We start from the raw sequence: 23014 nt of genomic DNA, 5'->3' as shown, positions 1-23014 counted from the left end.
CTGCACTTGTTGTGTCTCTACAGAGCAGCCAGAGCGTTTGGAGAATACCTGTCCAATACTAATCCAGAAAACCGCAACGGAGCAGGTAGGTGATGCGCGCGCGCACACACACACACACACACACACACACACACACACACACACACACACACACACACACACACACACACACACACACACACACACACACACACACACACACACACACACACACACACACACACACAACCGCAACCCAGTCCAAACTTAGTCTTACACCAGAAGTACAGCTGCATTGCAGTTATACATTTCTTGCTGTTGCTCTTTGGACTTAACCTCACGACTGGATGAAAACCTTCCAATACGCTTGTAGTGATTAGCACTGCACTTTCCTGATTCTGTCAGAGATGTGTGTCCCAATTCAGGGGCTGCATCCTTCGGAGGCACCTCCAAATGCCAAACATTTGAAAGTGGTGGCTATTTTACATTACCAACGAGAGATGTCCAATATTGACAGTTTTGCCAATATCTAATATGCTGATGCTGCCGATGCCGGCAATAATTGTAGTGGCGGACCGTTACTACTTCATTTGCTATGCACAACGTTATGGGGTTTTCATTATTGGCACAAAAACCAATTACGATATGGACAGATATTACAATTTTATGCTAATAACAGGCCGATAATATCGGATATCCCTACTTCCAACGGCTGTTCTTGTGACGACCATGCCTCCCAAGCCGGCAGTAAAGTGAGGCTACTATGGCTACAACTCAGAGCTGCCTCAACATTCCAATAGCTAGCGTGCTAGGCGGCTAATTATTAACGCCACATAAAGAATCTTGGCGTAGGCCACAAAGGTTAGGTACGGTGTGTCCTTTTAGAACAGGAAGGAAGGCCGGATTTGTAGCTGCATTTAGAAGAGCTCTTGAATTAGGACAGGCCTTGTTGCGATGCTGTGACATAATCGGCCTTCAAATGCGTCCTAAGGATACAGCTGCTGAATTAAGACAAAGCTGAAATCTGTCTCAAGACATCTTGCGCCGTATTCCTAAAGATTCGTAGTGCAAAGAGTTGCTCCTAGTGGCCAAATTCTAAGAAAATTCTTAGAACATTATGTTTTCTTAGAATTTCCCCTAAAAGTGAAGAGTAGATCCTAGTAAAGATAAAAGCTTTTCCTAAAGAATCCTAGCTCTTAAGAGAGCTCCTAAGGTGAGATCTGTTAAGAGCAGGGAAGAGGACTTCCCTGGGGAGTTCCCTAAGCAGAGGACAAAATGGTGGACGGCCAAATTTACCTCTCAAACACTTTTATGCTCATTGACCAATTGAGCCAGAAGCAAACACTGTTCTTCTGTCCAGTTGGGTTTCCTTGTTCTTTTCTTCTCCATTGCTGTTCACTGGTTTGTGGTAGATTTGAAAGTGAACCAACATTGCTTCTTATAGGCCGGTCAGCAATCACAGACATTGATGAAAGCTGAGCCATGTTACCCTTGTTAATACCAAACTGAGTTGAAATGTTGAAAGTTGAAAGTACAAAAATTACCAGCATGGCAATTAATATAAGCAAATAAATATAACTATCACTATGTGAATACTGTGCAAGTGGGCCTAAGTTTTCACACATTTTGTAAAATAATTTTAAAGTATATCTTACTGTTCATTTAACAGATATTTTCTTTTATGTAAAATATTATTTACAATTACACATTCTTCATAAGATTAGATTCTATGGTTAAGTTTATCGATTTGAGGGTCCATCCTTTGCCCATTATCACTAAAAGTATATTTTTTATCTAGCTTTTAGGATAAACCAATCACAGCTTTTGAAATAATGACTCATACCTAGCAGCAGTATGTCTGAAGACTGAGATCAGCTGATTAACTGAGTCAAGTCTGATGTGCTGCTGCTTGGTTGGAAAGAAAACCTGCAGCCACTCTGCCCTTTGTGGAATAGTTTGGACATGCCAAGTGTTCCCACACTACATGCATGACTTTCTTTATTTTTTCCATCAACCAATCCGCAGACCACTTGTGTTCCGATCCGTGGAGAGCGATCCGAACAGATCACAGATCAACAATGATCCATTGCACCACTAGTACCATGGCAGAAAAATGCAGCAGCTTATGGTTGTCATCAATTCTGCTAAAAATGTACCCACCTCACTTTGGATCCAAATCTGTACCTGTCCATACATGAATGAGTTGTGACTGTCCTGAACTAAGTACCCCCCCCCCGCTGCCAGCACAACCTATTCTGCACGGATGCACGGTTTGAATCCGCTGTACCACTTTCAGGTTTATACCTTTTAAAAAAAACAAGCCTATACCCAAAATAGTACACCTGCTCATTCTTTTACCAATATCACTCTGCTAAAAGCGTGTGCTATACTTGTTTTTTCCGCTCCAAAAAGAGCTTTAAAAAAAACCCAACTCACCCATTCCCATGAGCTAACACTTATTTACAAGCCTGCAGCCCTGCAGCTGCTTACTCTGTGAGAAGAAACATCCATCCTCCAAGATCGTCCACGACGACGGGGCTTTTATTTTTGCCAGTCCATCATGTGCTGTATTTCCAAATCTTTTCTCATTACTCATGTTGCTCTTTTCTATCACTCAGCTACCTGAAAGCTTTGCTGGCTCATAATGTTTATGGCTCTGCTTCCAAGCCTACAAACCCTAAAGGAGAGACAAACAATCCCTCTGTTCATTTAGATTTGCATTTTAGATATTTATGTGATACTTATTTACTAGAGCTGTATAAATTACAAACAGACCCTCTTTCTTTCCATCTATCTCCAGATCATCTCCTGTCTGACACCTTCCCAAGCCAGGACTGTGAGTCTCCAGACGTCAGCCGCTTACATAACAACAACCTGCCACCACAGAGCTGCTGTTTACCCGTAACCGAACCCAACCAGTCCAGCCAGTCCAACCCCAGTGCTCATTCACAGTCTCAGCCGCTGGTGAACACCCTCCAGGCTCCGGTACCTTCGGGCCCTTCCAAACGTCGGCTCTCTGTTGAGCGTAGCCTGTCTGCGGAGGAGCCGCCGGGCGCCAGAGGCCCAGAGGGGAGTGTTGCGGTGAAGCCGTCTAGGGTTTACACCATCACCAGGGAAGGAGGGATGACCCTCGGGGGCCGTGGTACGGAGGAGAGCCTGGAGCTGGAGGTCCTGAAGGGCTCCAGGGAGCAGTCCCTGTCCCAGGCACCCGCCACCGCCAACCACAACCCATCCTGCACCAGCCAACCGTCTGCCTCAACCGCCCGCGGTAGCCACCATCGCAGCAGCCACCACCGAAGCAGCCACCACAACGCCCACCAGCACCACGGAGGCCCGCCGTCGTCTTCTCAGCCGCTACAGAGCACGGGGAACTCCAGCAACCGAGAATGGGGGCTAAGGCGAGGGGTGTCGCGGGACGACTACACCCCGGACTGTGTGGCCTGCATCCGAGCTCCATGCCAAAGCCAGCGTTCCCTCGACCTGGATACCTCACCTCGGGATGGAGGGAAGCAACGCAAGAAACTGGAGAGGGTGTACAGCGAGGAGAGAGCATCTACTGATGACAGGGGTAAAGAAAGATGGATGGGAAAATCCATGGAGTTGTAAATTGATATGGAAAAGGGGAGGGAGTAGTAGATATATAGATCCGTCATGTCGACACCATTGTGATTAATCACCTTCAGTAAACTTTGTCAAGTAACAGGTTTGAAAAGAACTGTGCCACATGTATGTAAATTGAAATGTTAAGGGAACAAAGTAGAATGAACCAAAGAGTACAACACCCCATTCAACCTCAGATGGTTCACTTATGTAATACTGTCTTTGCCATGGTGCATTCACCGGTCTCCTCCTCCTCTGCTAATGGTAAGGTCTATGTTTGGATGTTCTGCTGGCTGACGCCACACCTTCCTTGTGTTTTCTGTTTTCAGAGGACGCTACTAATAGCTGGTTTCCCAAAGAGAATATGTTCAGCTTCCAGACAGCCACCACCACCATGCAGGCGTGAGTATGGCATCCATCCACGCCCACTCCCACTCTGTACATTTAAGTTTCTCACTGAAGCACGACTTTGCGTGCAGGGCATGGACTCACCTTAATCCTGTGGCACAATGAGCTTTCACACATCTGTCATACTGTTGTTGTCATGTTATGTTGAGTACATCATGTTATAAATATAATGTATGATAACCCACTGGCCTGTGGGTCTTATTGCTTCTAATGGGTGGGTTTTCAGGGGTTAATTGCAAGTAAGATCATTTTGGGGGTTTAATTTTGGTCTTCAAAATCTGCACACTAATTGAAAATTACATTTTCATATTTATTTTCTACTCAAGAATTGCTCCAGTTTTTAATTAACAAGACATCAAGACAAATTTAGAGCTAAAGATCTTGTTAATTCTGAAAAACATCAGATCTTTTTCATACATGAATGCACTTGTCAGTACCATACTGACCTCCTTGGTGATTTTACAGATATCACCTTAATTACCAGTGTCATATTTATTCCAACAATGGGACTGAAAGTTAAAACCCATCCCGGCCCCTACCTGATGGTATTGAAGCCTAGACCCAATACGGCCCGACCCACTGGCATTAATTCAGGGCCCAAACCCAACCCTAGTCATTTGTACATTTTTTTCACCCCAAACCCGGCCGAACACGGCGTGTCCGGTCGGGCCGGTCAGGTTGGTCAGGTTGGTCAGGCTGGCCCATTGTGAACTCCAACTGTAGCTACACTGAAAAAATCAAACACCAATTTTTCAGTGTGCAGAATTACAACCAAAATTTTCACCCACACAGCTCTTAAAGTAACTCATACACCACACTTTGACGCACAGTGGCTTTCTCTGGTGAGTCAGTGAATTTCTGGTGAGTCAGTGAATTTCATCCATGCATTTTACCAGAATACAAGGTGACAGGTAGCTTTAGCAGATTATCTGATATGCTAGCCAGCTGGTATGTGCTAGTACTGACAGTAGAGATACACAGCCGTCAGCTAACAGAGCAATAGAATTCACACAAATTCACTACTTGAATTAATATGTGTGAAAGCATTTTCATTAGTACTGCTTTCTACTCCTGCTCTTTTGTGTAGTTGTTCATAGATGGTGACACACAGCTACGAGTTAGAAAAGCTTTCTCCATTTTAGACTTCAGAAAGTAGAGGATGTGCGTTGACCACACACACACACACACACACACATGCACAGACACACACACAGACATTGTGCCTTCCACTCTTTGTGACTAGTTAATTATCACCTATCACCCAGATCTTGTAATTATGACCCTGGAGCAGTCAGAGCTCACCCACCACCGTCGTTAGCCTTGTCTCTCCCATGCTGCCTCTCCTCTCTCCAAATGTCAGCGTCTCCCATCTCTCCCTCCATCTGTTTCCATCTGTCTGTGTCACCGGGGTCGGACTGATAGATGGTCAAGACACTGGACCCTTGATTAAAATTCCCTGGTCGTCACTGGTCACTGTCTTGTACCTCGAATTCGATCTGATAGGTTTGATTGATTACACATTTGCTTTAGAAACAGTTTGTCAATTTCCTCCCTGACATATAGGCTACTGTACACCATCTGTCCACTGTTTCTCTCTTATTTTCCACCATTGATTCTAACATCCATGTCCTAGTTCGACTTCTGTTTTTGTTCAATAACACTGTGAGTACATAAACAGGACTTTTCCACTCGAGGTGAGTTTTTTTCTGCAACATCACTTGGATTGGAGAACTGGAACATGAAGCCGGCTCTGAAATCTCTGAAGTATATGTGTATGTGTGAGTATCTCACAGTATCCCACTGGCCCTGTTGCTAACTTCTTCTTTTTTTTCTCTCTCTTTTCATTTGGTCTTCTTTTCTTCCTCTCCTCTCTGCGTGGCGGCTTTCCAAACCACGACTGTAGAATATCGTGAGTAACTCTTTGAACCGCCCCCACTGTTCTTCCTTGTTGCTCTTCCTTTTTCTCACTGTCAGTTAGGTAACATGTCTTTAACCCTTTTCCTCATGTGGCTTTTTTTTTTTTTTTTTTTTTGCGCTATACAGTCCGCTGTGTCCTTCACCCCCTCAGCCTCAATGTCTGCTGGACTGAGTGTTTGAAGTTACAGATTCTGTAACGTACCGTAGGAATGAAATGATACTCGGAGGTACTAAATTCACTGGAACAATCTACACTCATGATTTACACGAACGCGTCATCCAGTTAAAGTGCTGCAGTGTTGAGGTACCTTGTGTTTGAATTGTGACAGTAGCTTAATTAAAGTGTTCTTTTATGTTACACACGAGGACAATGCAACACAGATGGCGTATTACACACTTAATGTGTGCCTAAAGCCATTAGCTTATGCAACCGTCGCAAACAGCATACTGGTCAAAGCAAGGCTCGGCTCCCAGCAAAGCCACTTTTCATTGTTGTTAGATCTAAAGATAGACATGGGTGATGCTGATGAATAGGATAAGTAACAATGTGTATTCATATATACCCGACGTAGCATTAAGGTGGCTTTTATCTTTACTGTATAAAGGAATCCTTTTGCATAAATATAGACACAGAATCAGAATAGAGCTACAAGTTTAATCATTTTAAAGTGTTTGTCGTAGCTTATCAGAAAATAAATGTTGATGGCACAATGGAATGGCGATGGAATGACACCATCTGTGTTTAGAGTGGTTTTTCATGCTGGCAAATGTTTCAGTCTGCCTTTATCCTGAGCATTAGCTCTGAGTGAGACAGACCGTGGCTCTGTTGTTTATTGCCAAAATTGAAATTGAAAAGTAATAGTGGTAGTAGTAGTGCTAGTATGTTATCTAATCATGCTGTACCGATTGACTGATTAAGTTCCTTGCTGTGTGCATCCTGTTGATATGACACCAGCAACATGAGCTAATGAATGTTTTAGATCTAAAACCTCTCGGCTGTTCTCTGGTCAGTTAGTTCTCTTGTACAGTTTATGCTCAGGGAGACATTGTTTCTCCAACAAAGAAGATCCACCTGAATTCATTTGTAAGTTATTGTACAGGTAGAAAGTGGCCTGTTTCACTTTGTACAGAGTGATGAGTCCGTATTAATACTAATGCTCCGTTTCCACTACATGGTACCAGCTCGACTCGACTCTACTCTACTCGCCCTTTTTGCATTTCCGTTAGGTAAAAGTACCTGGAATCTTGTAGCTGGTACGACTTTTCTGGTACCACCTCGCGTGAGGTTGAAAAATGGATAAAGAGGTACTAAAAGGTAACGGGAAATCTTGCAGACCACTGATCTGTTGAGAATTGTTACCGCATCATACACGCATGCATGGAATATCCTGCATGGCTAAAAGCTGTTTTAATCCCCGCTGTAGCACTTTTAATATGTCACTTTATTAAGTTTTATTTTCTATTTTTTCAAGTGAGAAAGTAACCATTTAGATCCCGATAAATGGTCACTTTATCCAAATGACACCTTTTTTGCTGCAACATTTTCTGAGATGTGAAGAGCCACCTATGGGACCAGCGTGTCATCTCAGAGATCAGCCGGTCAACCTCCGTCGTCATCCTGGGGGAGAAAGCAATCTAATGAAGTTACTTACCTCTGGAGATTTACCACAGGCTGATATAATTCCTTTTGGAAGATAAATGTTGGTCTCACAGTGAAATCTAAGAACTGTGGCAGCCACATTAGTTTGTCTGAATGTAAAGTGAAGCTTCATGTTTGTACTGGACAGAAGAGCAGCGCTGCCTCGGGGTTCTCAGATATTACCACATTTACATAAATAAATGTTCTAAAATGAACAGATCATTCCATATTAACTCTCTATTCTAAATGCGGTTCTACCCTGTAATGGAAAAGAATAAAACCTGAGTGGAGTCAAGTTGAATCGAGCTGGTACCACGGAGTGGAAACACGCTTAGCCTTGGTGATTGTGCATTACCATTACCAGAAACACTATGAGCTGTGTCATTAGTTGTGGTCATAAGTTAGTTAAATATCAACCAGATCAGTTATCATGTACAAATAAGATAAACTGTGGTTGTTATAAAGTTTTCCTGATGTTGCTCCAGATGTAGGCTCAGAGTTTGGGACGCAGAAAGGCTTGAATTTGGGCGGGAAATCTGCTGGATTGTTGGACTGCAAAAACCCCAAAAAGAGGGCTGTGAGCTGTCAGAGTTGATGGCAGATGGTGGAGAGTGTGACAGAGTCGTGTCCTGCACATCTTTTCAGGGAGAAAGGAAGAAAAATTGATGGACAGGACACGACTTCTTCTCAGACATACACTGTCACAGATGATTCTCATTATGTCTGACACCCTGTCAGAGCCATTACTGTCCCCTTTGGGAAAGGCACTCCCACGCTGACCAACGCACACACCGACAGAATGAGAAGCAATGTACATCAAGACAGTCGCACAAAACGTAATGCTTTAACATCCATTATTAAGTGGATTGAAAGACACGACTCAAAAGTGAGATACAACAAGGAACCGGACGGTTAGGCAGGCTGGGCAGTTTTTGGTGACTCCTCATTGTTCTTTACTGTAAACCTTTATCTTGCATTGTGATCCGTGTGTGTGTGCGTGTGTGCGTGTGCGTGTGTGTTTGTGCGCTATGTGAAAATATCCGCTGTAGTGGATAAAACGTCCCTGTGCTGTCAACTTTAACCACGCTAACCACTTAGCAAAGCTAACCAAACCCCCCACTAACCCTTATGAACTTATACCTCCCTCCCTCCCACCTTCAACCCTGTACTGTCGTCCTCTATGTACTCATGCCCGAACCCGACTGGACCCAGAGGGCGTATATGTCTGGTCAGTTTGTCTCAGCTTTATGATTCTAGTAGTTTAGACGAACATCAACAAACAAATGCTATAAGCATTAGCGCTGATGTAGAAATGATCTGTAAACTTTACGTCATACAAGTTCTGTACAGGTTCTCTACCCCTTGGGTCGGTCTGGGTTCAGACAAAAGCCCTTTGGTATTCGGTGAGGTACAGCTAAAAACAGCAAATCCTATTTGCCCACAAAACCACTTAATGCTTTGACGTCCCGGCAGGGCTTTCCGCGGCATTGCTGAGAGAAAGAGGCGGAAAAGAGAGCAGGAGGCAGCCACCATGATGGAGAGGTACCGTGTCCTGGCTGTCCTGTCCTGTCCTGTCCTGTGTGGTGCACAACTGTCCCTGTCACAGTTCCCCTATTACACTACACAAGATATCGATAATGCTCACAGCAGATTCTAGAGTCACCCCGTTTACACCTGGCAACATGTGTCTCATATCCAGATTATCTGGATACAATTTGACCAGATAGCAACACCTGGCATTAACATGCATCTCTGGTGTCCACATTGAGATCTAATCACATACTGTATTTGCAAGGGAAAATTAAAAAAGAAAATAAATAGTAGAAGAAGAAGTGAAAATCTGTGAAGTTGCGCTATTGTACGTACTTTTTTTGGCCTTGTTGAAGCGGTGGAAGAAGCTGTCTTCTATATCTTCATCCACGAGTATCCACAAAGTTTTCCATAGCTTCCGTTGCCGACCGCTGCTACCCACCAGGCTAGTTTTTAAACCGTAGCGCGCCACATTGACATTTCCACCAGCTTAGTTGTATGCGGATACAAGACGCATTGTTCAACGTGGTCACAATGTGACCCTCACCACCTTCAGAGGTGGTTTGGCTTCACCACTGTTCCTTCCTTGGACCACTTTGATAGGTCCTGACCACTGCAGACCGGGAACAGCCCACACGAGCTGCAGCTGCAGCACATGAGAGACCCTGTAGTCCTTGGAGATCAAATCCTTACACTGCCAATTTTTCCTGCTTCTAACACATCAATGTTGAGAACAACATGTTCACTTGCTGCCTAATATATCCCACCCACTAACAGGTGCCATGATGTAGTGTTATTCACCTCACCTGGTAGTGGTTGCAGTGTTATGCCGGATCAGTGTACAGTGACAAAAAAGGAACGTTAAACCTTAAACATTCAGATGTGACTGTTGGCAGGGCAGTGTACATTATGTATGTTCAATAGATCTTTTCTCCACAATCTGACTGCAGAACAGTTTTCTCTTTCTCACTCGCTGAGATTTGATATATCTCAAAACACCCATACAAAGAAATGTCAAAATAAATCACATTAAAGAATAAGATATAAACCTAAATGAGAAATGTCTAGTCTCAACTCCACTTTTAGATCCAGCTGGTAAAATATATGGGTGAGTCTGAGGACTTTTGCCATCCATCTTCTCCCAGCCCCTCCTCATGATGAGAGCTCTTGTTGTGATATAACTCTGACTGGTGCAGCAGGTCCACCGGTCTATTGTCAGCAAAATGCAGCTGGCAGCTCTCAAGGTTTCCAGCATGACATATAGTCTTCTCCTGTGTGGAGATTTAGTATGACTACAACAGAAAAGTGTTGTCTTGATTGAACTTTTTTTTTTTTTTTTTTGCCTCCAGCAAGTGTAAGCAACTTTCTAAAGCCATTGCTTTCAACAGCAGGAAGTGTCTGTTGACACTTGGCATTTCCTCTTTGTAGTTGTAGAAAATGATTTCAGAATAAGTGCTCTCTGTTTTTCCTTCTTCTTGTGTGTCCTTTTTCCTTTGTTGTATATTTGTGTTAGCGAGGGATGAGTTTTCATGTTAGGTTATCATCTTCATCTTGGCAGCAACATAGTATTTTCTTCTCATTTAACAGGAATGCTGAATTAATGTTTTTGCCAGAATTAGAATCTGTGTAAAACATAAAAAAAACAAGAACATATTGATTGGTGAATTGAGGGGTTAAACATTGGTGATTTGGCAATAACATCAGAGGTAGTTTATTATACCGGGCTGGTCGATGGGTACATTATTTTAGCAGATATTGTGGAGTTATATTAGAATTACATTTTGAATGAAAAAAAATGATGATGTTATTTTTTTGTTGCAAAATGTAGGCTACCTTTTTAGTCTAGAAATTTTGGCTGCTTCTCTATAGCAACACAACGCTTATGTAATTTACGGCCTTATGTTTTGACACAAACACTCTGACTCTTGTCCTGGACTACAGTTATAAAACCATCACGAACCTCGTAACATTGTCTTGTGGTGTGTGTGTGTGTGTGTGTGTGTGTGTGTGTTTATGTGTGTGTCTGTGTGTGTGCGCCGTGAATCCTGCAGGCTGTGAGTGACAGGTTTAATCAGTGTTCCTCACTGAACACTGACATGTAAAAAGCAAGGTCTATCAATACAGGGCCGTAGCTCACTGCTCTGTGGCTGCCTCTCAAAGTGAACAAATCAATCAATAGTTGGCAACAGTCCTCACATCCACCAACAAATCAGACACGCCATTTGTTGTGTGCGCCTGTGCATGTGCGTAGAATTACGTTTCTAGTGTACGCACTAGAGTTGGGTGACAAACAGAATACAATGATATTAATAGAAAGAGAGTTTGCTGCTGCACGCATCTATTTAGGTATTTTTGAATAAGCAAGACGTTTCCTCTGAACAATCACAGTCAGACTGAGAGAGTCAGGTGATAGAGTCAAAGAGTTGTGGAAACGCCTATTCACCGCCACACACTGACACGGTTTTGACTGGATTGTCTTGGTGCACGGCTGTTAGTGATTTTAAAAGCTGTTGTCACTCAGTATGAAAATACAACCCTTGGCTGACTGATGGATCCCCCTCTGCTCTGAGTCATCCCTCTATTTCGGGCTCTGCCTTCACGACTCCTGCGATCTCCACTGACACGTCAACATGTTTTTTGCCTTCAGACTGCGCCCTGGATACACAATCACTTCAGACAAACAAAAGATGCATTTAGTTTGACACTTCCCCCAAACCCCTCCACTGTTTCCTTATAGGAGTACACTACTACATTAGCCTGATACCACCCATCACCAGGACTCATTCTTAGAGATTCTTAGTTTTTATACTGCTATGCTACTGATAGTTGTATTTGTGCAGCTGACCCACAACTAGTGAGGCTGCAAACATCCTAATCAAACTGGATCAATTAAAATGTTTTAAAGTTCCAAAGTTCAGGTTAAATGCTTCAAAAGTTACAACATGGAAAGCCAGACCAAAACTAGACCTTTCACAGATGTGTAGATATTCACAGTCTTTGGCACCAATCAGTCACACCTTGTTTTTGTTGTCAGAGCTTAGACAATGAAGAGATACTATGGAGGATACTATGCAGTATAAGATACTACAGGTTATGACAGATGTGATAATCTCATTATTCCATCAACACATATGACGTCACCGGCCTAAATATAACACCAGGTGCAAAGCTGCCCTCAATCAAAACACACCACAGCAGAGGCTGACACGTTATAATATCACAGCAGCAGACCACTGATTGCTTTTGCCACACACATATGCACCCACACATTACTTTAGATTACATTTTTAGTAGCCTAACTCTGAAAAACAGCATTATTTTTCTGTTTTTATTGTATTTATTTATAAGAAATATGAAAGCAGTATCCTTACTGGATCCTTACAGAAAATAGAAAATGATGTATAAGGAATTTAAATGACAAATATTTGAGAGCCAATGGGTGGGCTCTATGGGGGCGGGCCGGGCCCCTAAAGGCCCACCCACATGGCAGACCTGGTCTGATATAGGCTTTTTTAATGAACAAACTGAAGTCTTTTTCTAGATGCTGTCATTCATTATTATGGAATGGAAAAAATACTGATGAGAGAGGGGGGGCTCATTAGAATATAACAAGCTCTGGGATAGTGGGGCGGCCTCATCAGCACTTTCTCATAGATTTGTTTCACACCAGTCTATTGTACCATAAAGCTCCACCAGCTTGTAGACACATGGCTGTGTAATTAAAATTACAGATCCACAAATAGGCCCAGTACTGACCCTTTGCACGTGACGTCACGTTCCACTTGCGGGAGTGATGAGGAGTCATCATTCACCTTCCACTGCTCACACACACCACCGCATTCTGCTTAAACACACTATTTAGCTCTTAGATACATTGTCCATATTGTTAGGCTACAGCCTGTATTAAAAAAAAAAGAAAAGGAAAGAAAATAAAACAACCTGACAACCTTTGTGTGACATTGCTGTTAGTATGTAAATTCAGTTGTTCATTACTGAGTCTCTCCCAGCATGCAAGTTACAAACAACTACATTTACATGTGGGGGATCAGTGGGCCCCCTCCTCATGTAGTACAACCCTAGGGCTTTTTTAAGTATGATTGGTCAGCTAACGAGCCAATGACAGGTCTGAACCATCCTTCAGACTCGTACAGTCATCAGAAACATATTGGTGTTATACAGGGAGTGTGTGTGTTCACTGCACAGGAGGCAGGGATTCAAAACAAAGAGACTGGCGATGTTTATCCAGTAATGACCTGGCGGGTCGAGTGCTAGCTGGTAGCTAAGGTGCTAACTCAGGTCATATTGAATAGCCAGCTGCCCTTATTTGCTTTTATTAGTTAGCTATTCAGTTCAGTGTGCAATTAACAGCTGATCCTGGGCCTGCTGTGGTGGATTAGTATCATCATAAGTAGAAAGCTGCTCATTTAACACAGCTGCGCTTTACACTGAATATTCAACCTCAGTAATCATATAGCCTACACACTTTGTGTAGGCTAAGTGTTAGATTACTGAGGTACTTCAGTGTTACTGACTTGTGGCCAACAGTGATGGGAATAACAGTGTTATAATAAACGGTGTTACTAATGGCGCTACTTATTTCAGTAACAAGTTATCAAAAAAGTTACTGTTTCTCCCGTTACAACACTGTTACCGTTACTTACTTAAAAGCCATTTACTTGGAATTAACCAACTTGCTCAGTAGTAGTGATACAGTGCGTCGTGGAGCCTGTCTATGTGGAGGAATACTGAGCAAGTTGGTTAGTTCCAGATAAACGGGGGTTAGTTACTTTTGAGGGAAAGTAACTGGTAACTGTAACTTTTAATATTACTTTTTTAAGCCTCCTGTTGTCCTCCTGGGTCAAGGAAGGAAGGACGAAGGGAGGGAAGGAAGGAAGGAAGGAAGGAAGGAAGGAAGGACAAAGGGAAAGATGGGATGATAGAAGGAAGGGAAAAAGGAAGGAAAGATAGAATGAGGGAGGGAACAGATTGGGCCAATTGGGTCAAAAGGGAAGGAAGAAAGGGAGGGGGAAAAGGATTGTGGAAAGAAAGATGGAGGGAGGGAACAGATTTGTTCAAGGAAGGAAGAAGAAGAAGGAAGGAAGAAGGGAAAGAAGGAACGAAAGAAAGATGGAGGAAGGGGAAAAGGAAGGAAAGAAAGATGGAGGGAGGGAACAGATCAGGTCAATTGGATCAAAAGAGGAAGGAAGAAGTAAGGACGAAGGAAGGAAGGGGAAAAAAAGGATTGTGGAAAGAAGGAAGGAGGAAGGGAACAGATTGGGTCAATTTGACCCAGAAGGACAACACGTGCCTAACACTGGTGGCCAAATACATGGATTCAGCAAACTTTGTAACTTAAGTAATTTTATATATTGTACTTTAGTAAAAGTGTGGGACTAGCCCCCCGAAAAAGGATTGTAAAAGACTTTTTAAAAGTACTCAAGTTGTAAACCTGACATTTCTCAACAGTTTCTCTTTACACGGCCTTCACTGCCTTAAATCCCTGTGGCCCACATCCTTCAAAAGAAATGTTTCATCTCCACGGTCTGAGATCACCCGTGATGACATCATCTCTGACTCTGACATGACTAAAGCTTTCTCCTATTTTTGAGCGAACCGATCTTGATGTGTAAAATCTGTTGGGTTCGCAGGCAGCCACAGTAATTTGGCAGTACATGGGCCGGGGGAGTGTGCGTTTCTGCTGCAAAAAGCTCTCTGTCAGCCTCACTTAAAGATTTACAAAAATTAAAGTGAGTGCGAGACCTTCTTGCACTACACCGAACCGTCACAGTCAGACAAGCCTCAATAAATAATGAAAAGCTCTGCACATTGTTCCACTTGCTAACACTTACAGCTCTTCCTTTATTCCATTTCCTCCCCTTTCTCTCTCTTGCTCCCTATCAAATCATTAATCATACATCGGCTTTCAAGAAAAAAAAAATACAATCCAGGACTCTGTAATCAGGGGCATAACTTTGGAAAAGCAGCATCAGTCAGGTCCCGAACTCAGAGGGGAGGATGAGAGAAGATGAAAATGGAAGAGAGTCAACTTTAAGATTCACTTCTGAGAGTAGTGATAATGGAACGCTTGTTTAAAGGTATAGTTCACCCAAAATTCAAATTTCACTCATTATCTACTCACCCTCATGCCGACTAAGAGCTGTGAGAATTAGAGTTAGAGAATTAGAGAGTTATCCGTGAACTTCTCGGAGTTACGGGGGGGTCCGCGCAGCAGTATTTGTCCATATAATGGTTGTGAATGGATACCACTTTTCTTCGTCCAAAAAGACACACCAAAAAACATCCAAATACCTCCACACTGCTCGTCTGTAATGTCCCTCTTGTATTGAAGCCCCGACATGATAAATTGTTCAGAAAAAAATTAAATAAGTCTATATTTTAAGCTTGTTTGTATAGCAGAAGCTCCCAGTGTCTCAGTTCACTGCTCTTACTGTGTCACCGGCGGAACAATTTCTCATGTTGGGGCTTCAATACAAGAGGGACATTACAGACGAGCAGTATGGAGGTATTTGGATGTTTTTTGGTGTGTCTTTTTGGACAAAGAAAAGTGGTATCCATTCACAATCATTATATGGACAAATACTGCTGTGTGGACCCCCCTGTAACTCAGAGAAGGCACGGAGGACTCTGAAATTTCTTAGTTGACATGAAGGTGAGTAGATAATGAGTGAAATTTGAATTTTGGGTGAACTATCCCTTTAATGAGACAGTTGGTCCTTTTTAGGATTTTTCATTTCACTATAGTCTCTTCTACTTTTTTTGTACAAACATGATACCACCTTTAAAAACAATCTTTACAAAGAGCTTTGACAAATGCATCCCAGGCAATAGTCCAATGCGGGACATAATCAATTGAACGAGAGAGGACAAACAGTATAAATAAGGATAATTAAAGTAAACAGATGCCGTCTAGAGACACACATGCACCACCACGATAAAAACCACAAAAGGGCTCTGAGCTGATGAAAAGACAACATCATATCAGTTTCAGGTTTTTCCGTTGAACAGCTTGACTTGACTTTGGAACAGCTGGAAGGGCCCTGCCTGGGGATCCAAGGCCGAGGACTGGCTCACATGTGGTTAATAATTCTGTAGTGGAGCTCAGGCCCCAGTGTGCTTTGAACAAGATCAGAAAAATCTTTAAATTAAGCAAGGATTGGGATGATGTGATGTTGCAGCCAGTATCCAGCCAAGATGCCTTATTCTGAACTAGTTGGAGGTGGAACAGACACTTTAGGTTTGTGCTGGAGAGGAGAAAGTTACATTCAGCCAGTTTTAAAACTTTTTATCAAATCAAGTTGTAGGGTGATGGGCTCCATTCTGGAGGTGGATCTTATTTGAAGGAGATAGACCTGGACACTTTTTTTCATGTGATGGGTCAGGTCTGATGTAAAATTGTGTACCATCCAATAGTTAACATTCTTGAGACTGTCTCAAGCAGCAACGTGGTTTTCTGAGTCATCATGTTCTAGTACAAGGTATGTCTGTGTCATCCATAGCAACGGAAAGAGACGTGATGTTGGATAACTGGGCTGACTGGCAGCATGTAAAGGGAGAATAATATTGGACCTAAAATGGAATTTTGCAGGTCTGAGTAACTTCAAACACTCATCATTTACAGCACTGCTCTGGATTCTTGGGAGTTTGGCCTGATTTTAAAGCACAATACAAGGACTGATACCAAAACCATGCAGCATGTGTACCAATTAGCATGACGCCTAAAATAACAATCAGTTATCTCACAGGGCTAGGTGGTGAGCTAGGCAAGCTAACTTCAGTCAGTCACATTGATATTATTTCTTCACCAGATGGCTAAAGAAACACATTTAGAGGCGCCCATTCATCCCTAACAAGTTGCTCAGAGGGCACATGCACCAATGAAAAGCCATGGTGTCACTTTACTTTTTTGCGTTCTCGGGCCATACTGTAGATGAATACAGCAGTAGAACTGGATGCAAGCATGCACCTGCATCTGATGCTGGAAAACAAGGCCTTGCACCATGCATAATGTGAATATCAGTGCAGTATTACCTGCTCTGAAATTCCCTGTGCTGTACTAAAGAACAAAGTGGCTACAGTGCTAATGTTGGCAGCAGTGGTTTGCTACATTTTTACATTTGCATGTTGTGGGAATTTCTTTGTCATCTGGTTTTGATATTGGGCCAGTTATTGGACTTTTATTTCCCACAGTGACTGGCTACTATAAGGTTACATGCTTTTTGAGTGAGCTTGCATCACACAGTGAATAACGAGGCTGCAGCACCTTGTGCAGCCACTAAGCCCAAATGACTGCTGCTGTGCACAGGACAGACCTAACAGTAAAGCCTCAGAGGTGATTTTGATACCAGTCTTCCCAGCACATGTCTGGTCTCTTGTTTGACATGTCGACCAGCGGCCAAAGCTCCCAGGAGTTGAAGTAACCTTTTAAAGGGATATCACAACATTTTGGAAAATTGGCCTTTGACCTTTAATTGTCGGTTCAAGCTGTTTTTAGATCGGCGGGGCATGACGCAAGCTGCTCAGCTAATGCAACGGGAGGCGCACAGTATTTCCACATTTCCCTCATCAAACTAAATTCACAATCCAGCAACTCCAAAACGCTCTCGTGGACAAGTTGTGTCCTGCACATTCACCACACTATGAAATAATTATGTTATAATTACGACACATGAAGCAAATACTGACTTATGGTGCTTGGAACTACGCATTTGAAGTCACTCTGCCGAGCAGCCGTGTCTGGAATGTAGTTCCAGCTATGCATTCGCCTCAAAACCAACTCTGTCTCGTTACGTTCCATTAGCGTGGCGAATGCGCAGGTCACAACTTGTCCACGAGAGTGTTTTGGAGTTGTTGGATTGTGTATTTGAAAATACCACATGCTGTGCAGAGCTCACATCTCTGCCCCGCCGATCTGAAAACAGCTTGCACCGACAATTGAAGGAAACAAACCTACTCCTAAAGCTATAGGGATTAAGGCAATAGGCAAAATTGCCAAAATATTGAAATATCCCTTTAATCCTGAAGTGGACTGCCTGACATCTGCAACACCTGTTAGGCCAGGGAGTCATTTCCTGTCTGTGTTTTTCTTTTCATCTGTGTCTGTAAGTTTGACATGTTCTATTATTCTCTAATTATGCCCCTCCATCCTAATTTGCCTGTTTGTCTCTTTCAATGTAATTGAAGGAATTTTCGCAAACACCTTCGGATGGTGGGCAGCCGCAGGATAAAGGCCCAGAGTAAGTCTCTCCGTTTACCTTCCTGCATGTGATCTGACGTCACTGCGTTTTCATCCATGCTGTACATCATAACATGAGAAATGAGGGTAATCAGAACTCAGTCATGCTTTTTGCAATGACTGACAGACCTGTGTGTGTGTGTGTGTGTGGATATATTTGACAGACTGGTTTATTTGCACAGTATGTCAGTGGTTGTCTGTCACTGTGACTCTGTCTTACTCACATTTGCTTTTCAACATCCAGGAAAGTTCTGCTCTTTAATTTATTCGCTCACGACACGATCTGAGCACCAGCACCTCCATGCATTCGTGTATTCACTCTGTCTCTGACACCTCTGATTTGATTTGAGTAGAGTAAAGTCTAACCCTCTTTGGGATACCACCATTTTTCAAATTTGACAGTCCCTCTCTATTCAAAATGAAAATATATGTCTCATTAGGGTGAAGGGCAGATCATCATATCCTGCCAATCAAATGACTGGTGGAGGGAGTTTGGAAACCCAGACATGAAGAAATGCAAATTCTGAGTTCAAATGCAGCTTGTAGGAGCAAGACAGGAAAAATACACCAGCTAGTAATAAATATCATAAAAAGCCTGTTTAAGTGAAAGTATATATATAAAATATATACTATATTTATCAAGTAGCAAATACCATACTAGGCTATGCTGTATAATAAAATAATAACAAAAGGATTTATGTTCTAAATATATTGTCAGATATCTTTCAATTGGCCTTTTTGCACCAATATATAATAATATAATAATAGCATAACATAAATAACCACATAAAACAGTGCTGTTTCAATGCACTGACACAGTTCATATTAAAGTTCAGCCAGAAAAAAAGCTAAAAAGGCAGGAAGGAGTTGCTTATGAAGAGCTTTTATTTTGTGTATGGGGTTAGGCCATAGGATAGTAGAGAGACAGGAAATGTGGTGACAGAGAGAGGGGGAATGACATGCAACAAGGGAACAACAAAAGGAATTGAACTTGGGCCGCTGCAGGACGACAGCGTCTGCATATGATGTCTACTTTACCCACTGAGCTATACGACGCCACTACAGTTTGACTGGCATCAATAATTAACAATAATGAATGACAATAGTGTGATGAAAAATATAATTTAACTTAATGAAGAAAACACACAGGAACAGGGAGTCGTTAGCACTGTCTCACCTTCATATCTCTGCTCTTCACACACTGAGTCAGACAGACAGAACAGTTGATTTGAGAGGTTGGTTGTGCCTGAAGTGTGTGTGTGCATGTGAGTGACTCTCTTCCTCCCCTAACCCCATCAGCCTTCGCCGAACGCCGAGCCAAGAGCTTCAGCCGCTCGTGGAGTGACCCCACCCCTGTCAAGCCTGACTCACTGCATGACTCCAGAGACAGTGAGTGGACACCCTCCCCATCACTCACACACATGAACAAACAAACACACTGTCATCCTACAGACATATAGTACACTTTTGCTTATCCACACAGAAAACTGCATCTCATTTCATACTTTAAAGGTATAATGTGTAGGAATTCCCCCCATCTGGCGGTGCGGTTGCATATCAGAACGTATTCTTGATGTTGCATTCACGTGAAATCGGACAGACGTCAGACAGACAACAGACGCTGCATGTAACAGGATAAACAAGTGGTCCGCCAGCATGAGGCAAAACAATACAGGCGTGACAATATGTTGTCATGGTGATGTCGTATTGTTTACCTGACCCACGTTTTACCATCTTTCTCTCGTGGAGTAACATGACATCCGGTTGGTTTGCCGACGGCCGTCTGCCTGACTGCACCTGAATGCAACATCATTGCCTCCGTCCTTCCTCACACTACACAGTGGTGACAGTTTTAACAGGCGCTACCTGGAAAACTTTCTCCTCGAGCCGACAGCTCCGCTGAGTTTCCGTGGTTACCTACGGTCACGCTGCCACTCAACGTAAAAAATGGCGATGCAACATGGGGTGCGTTGCCCACTTATGTATTTGTAACAACTTGTAACAACTCATTCTAAGGTACGAGAAAGCTTTCATTTGTATGCGGGTGTGATTCCACTTCAGTGAAATACGTATTTATGAAAGCAATATTTGATTTTTATAAAAAATAAAATGCCAAATAAGTTACATACTGGGGCTTTAAAGGAGACATATTCTGCCCATTTTCCACAAATTAAAATAGTTCCCAGGTGTCTTAAACCAACACTAAGTAACTTTTCAACCTTCATATAATATTTTAAGAACTTTTGTGATGGTACATGGACTTACAACAGGTTGAATGACACCTCTGTCATGGCCTGAGGGGGTCTGTATCGCCTTCACTGGCACTAAGCAGCTTCCAGGTGGATGGGAGGAACCCCTCAACACAAAAAAACTACAAATGTGCTGACTGCTTTACGACATACGTCACTTCCCCACACTGGATACTAGACAGATCAACAGGTCAGCAGCGAGTTGTTGCACGCGACCGTGAGATCAGGATGTTTACGACGCTACGCGCCGGTGCTCATGGGAAATGGGGTCTTCCTTCAGGCAAAACACTACCGCTTTGGTCCACTGGCGCCGCCAAACTCAACCAAAACTGAACGTTCTTAAGTATTGCTTTAAAGACATGTCTGTGACGGATCAAACATCACAGCTCTTTTCATTCACTCAAAACAGCCCTGTTCAGAACGGCTGGTCTCAGCGCCTGTCTCTTTAAATGCAAATGAGCCGCTGCTCGCCCCGCCCCGCCCCTTCTATTGGTACCAGGTGGGGTGGCATTATGCAAATTTGAAAACTAGTTACATCATTGGAAGACCCACATGGATTTCACCCTAGGGAGCCTACAAATTACAAAACCAAAAACCAAGACAAAGAGCCTTCAAAAAGTGATATTTCCATAATATGTCCCCTCTAACATGTGCGTGTCCTCACACAGAAACATACATGATCTGCTGTAATCACTGAGTGGTTAATGTTTATCCGTTTACAGTGTGTGTGGCCACTCACTCCACTCAGTCTGCCTGTGTGTGTGTGTGTGTTTGGCCTCCTCTTTGTACTTGTACATGGCTGTCTCTATCCATCCACATAGCCGTCCACATCCTCCAACCTGCTGTCCCTCTGCCTGCAGCTTTGTGTCAGAGCTCTGTGCATCTGGCTGAGTGCATCAGCAGGGTGTCATTGTGCTGTTGCTGTTGTTTTTTTTTGTTTTTGTCGTCAGATTTTAACTGCTCCTCTCATCCCCTCTGCGCTGGAAAAATGAAATAACAGGTGCAGCACTTTTAAATGGAGCACCTCCTCTAATCGTATTTGTGTGTTATCCTTTCATCTCGCCCCTTTGTTCCTGTGTGTGTGTGTCTGTGTGTGTGTGTGTGAGCCAGGTGGTGAGCTTCCAACCTCGTCGGGGACGTTAGATGAAGGGTTGGATGAGGATGCTGAGTGGGAGGAGGAGAGGGAGCTGGAGAGAGAGGCCTGCGAGGGGGACGACTTCATCCCGCCCAAAATCATGGTGAGGGTCCTGACGGTCGAATAAAAAAAAAAAATCACAGTGTGAAGTTGTGCAAAATATTTTCATCGAGCTCATTGTTTGTTCGTGTCCGTGGTGTCCTGTTCTCTGCAGCTGATATCCTCCAAGGTCCCGAAGGCCGAGTATGTTCCCAACATCATACGCAGGGATGACCCCTCCATCATCCCCATTCTTTATGTGAGTATCAGCCACCATTCTATTTAGCTTCATGACACTGTGTGCTGTATTTGCATCAGCCATTCTGAATTATATGCAAATAAACACAAAGCAGATTTTTTAATATTTCATTTTCCTTCATTTTATTTCATTTGTTCACTCCAGTCCAGTGAGTGGAGAGGAGCAGGGTGAAGGGAACTTCTAATACCTGCTCCTTCCTTAAAACAAATAACCACTTACATCAGATGAATTGGCAATATAATGAAACCGGTTTACGTGACAGCCAAAAGAAAAATAAACAAATCAAAATTCCATTAAAAAAAAACATATTCATTACAACATGTTTGTATATAACTTCCCTATTATCTGCTTACACATCTTGAATTTCTTGCTCTGAACACAGCCAACAACGTCCCCAACTATTTAAACTTCAACAGTCCTGACTTTACTAACAACCATTTGTGTGTTCCCTGAAATTATAATTGTACATTATTCTTAGTGCTCGTCTGCAATGAAAACAACAGCTTTATGCTGTATAGGTGAAAAATAGGGATGCAATGTGGTAAAGGGAGATATAACAAGTATATTATTAAGATAGCTATATGATGATCATGTAATCTAGAGTATATTATATACTGGTTTTGATCATATATTATTGTATAATAACAGTATAGTATTTAATTTATTGACACTATTTAATTAAACATACATAACATACACACAAAGACATGTTGCTGCTCTGCTGAAATATGTTTTTTAATTAAATTCTCGTTAAGTTCAACCACATCTATCTGCCCTGTGTGGGAAGGTCGTCTCAGACTTTTGGACTATTTTTAGTTTCATATCAACTCAGTGTATATTGAAAGGCTTTAGGATGGATGAAAGTAAGCCTGTCTAAAGTCTGACGGAAGCTGAAACCATCACATTGACTTGAGTATAGTCTGTTCTGTCTGTCACTGCTCAGACACACACACCGAGGAACAGGAACATACTGTAAGTGTAGGGTACAGGGAGCTGCGTCTCAGCA

The 23014-nt window shown here is 42.7% G+C and overlaps 1 protein-coding gene across 1 annotated transcript in view; it reads left to right on the top strand.

Moving 5' to 3' along the window:
• Positions 1-23014, top strand: part of nsmfb (NMDA receptor synaptonuclear signaling and neuronal migration factor b) — a gene marked incomplete at both ends in the record, with an annotated part of 77259 nt that overhangs the window by 18290 nt on the left and 35955 nt on the right. Inside the window, 8 exons of the mRNA XM_083978221.1 lie at positions 24-85; positions 2780-3547; positions 3909-3981; positions 9017-9085; positions 18275-18327; positions 19626-19715; positions 21686-21813; positions 21925-22008. Coding sequence (XP_083834347.1) covers positions 24-85; positions 2780-3547; positions 3909-3981; positions 9017-9085; positions 18275-18327; positions 19626-19715; positions 21686-21813; positions 21925-22008 — 1327 coding nt within the window. The remainder of the gene's footprint in view (positions 1-23; positions 86-2779; positions 3548-3908; positions 3982-9016; positions 9086-18274; positions 18328-19625; positions 19716-21685; positions 21814-21924; positions 22009-23014) is intronic.

Source organism: Trachurus trachurus, assembly GCF_905171665.1.
Source record: "Trachurus trachurus genome assembly, chromosome: 9".
In the NCBI taxonomy this organism is placed as follows: Eukaryota; Metazoa; Chordata; class Actinopteri; order Carangiformes; family Carangidae; genus Trachurus; species Trachurus trachurus.
Note: the sequence above shows the minus strand (reverse complement) of the source record. Positions and strands in the feature narration are given on the sequence as shown.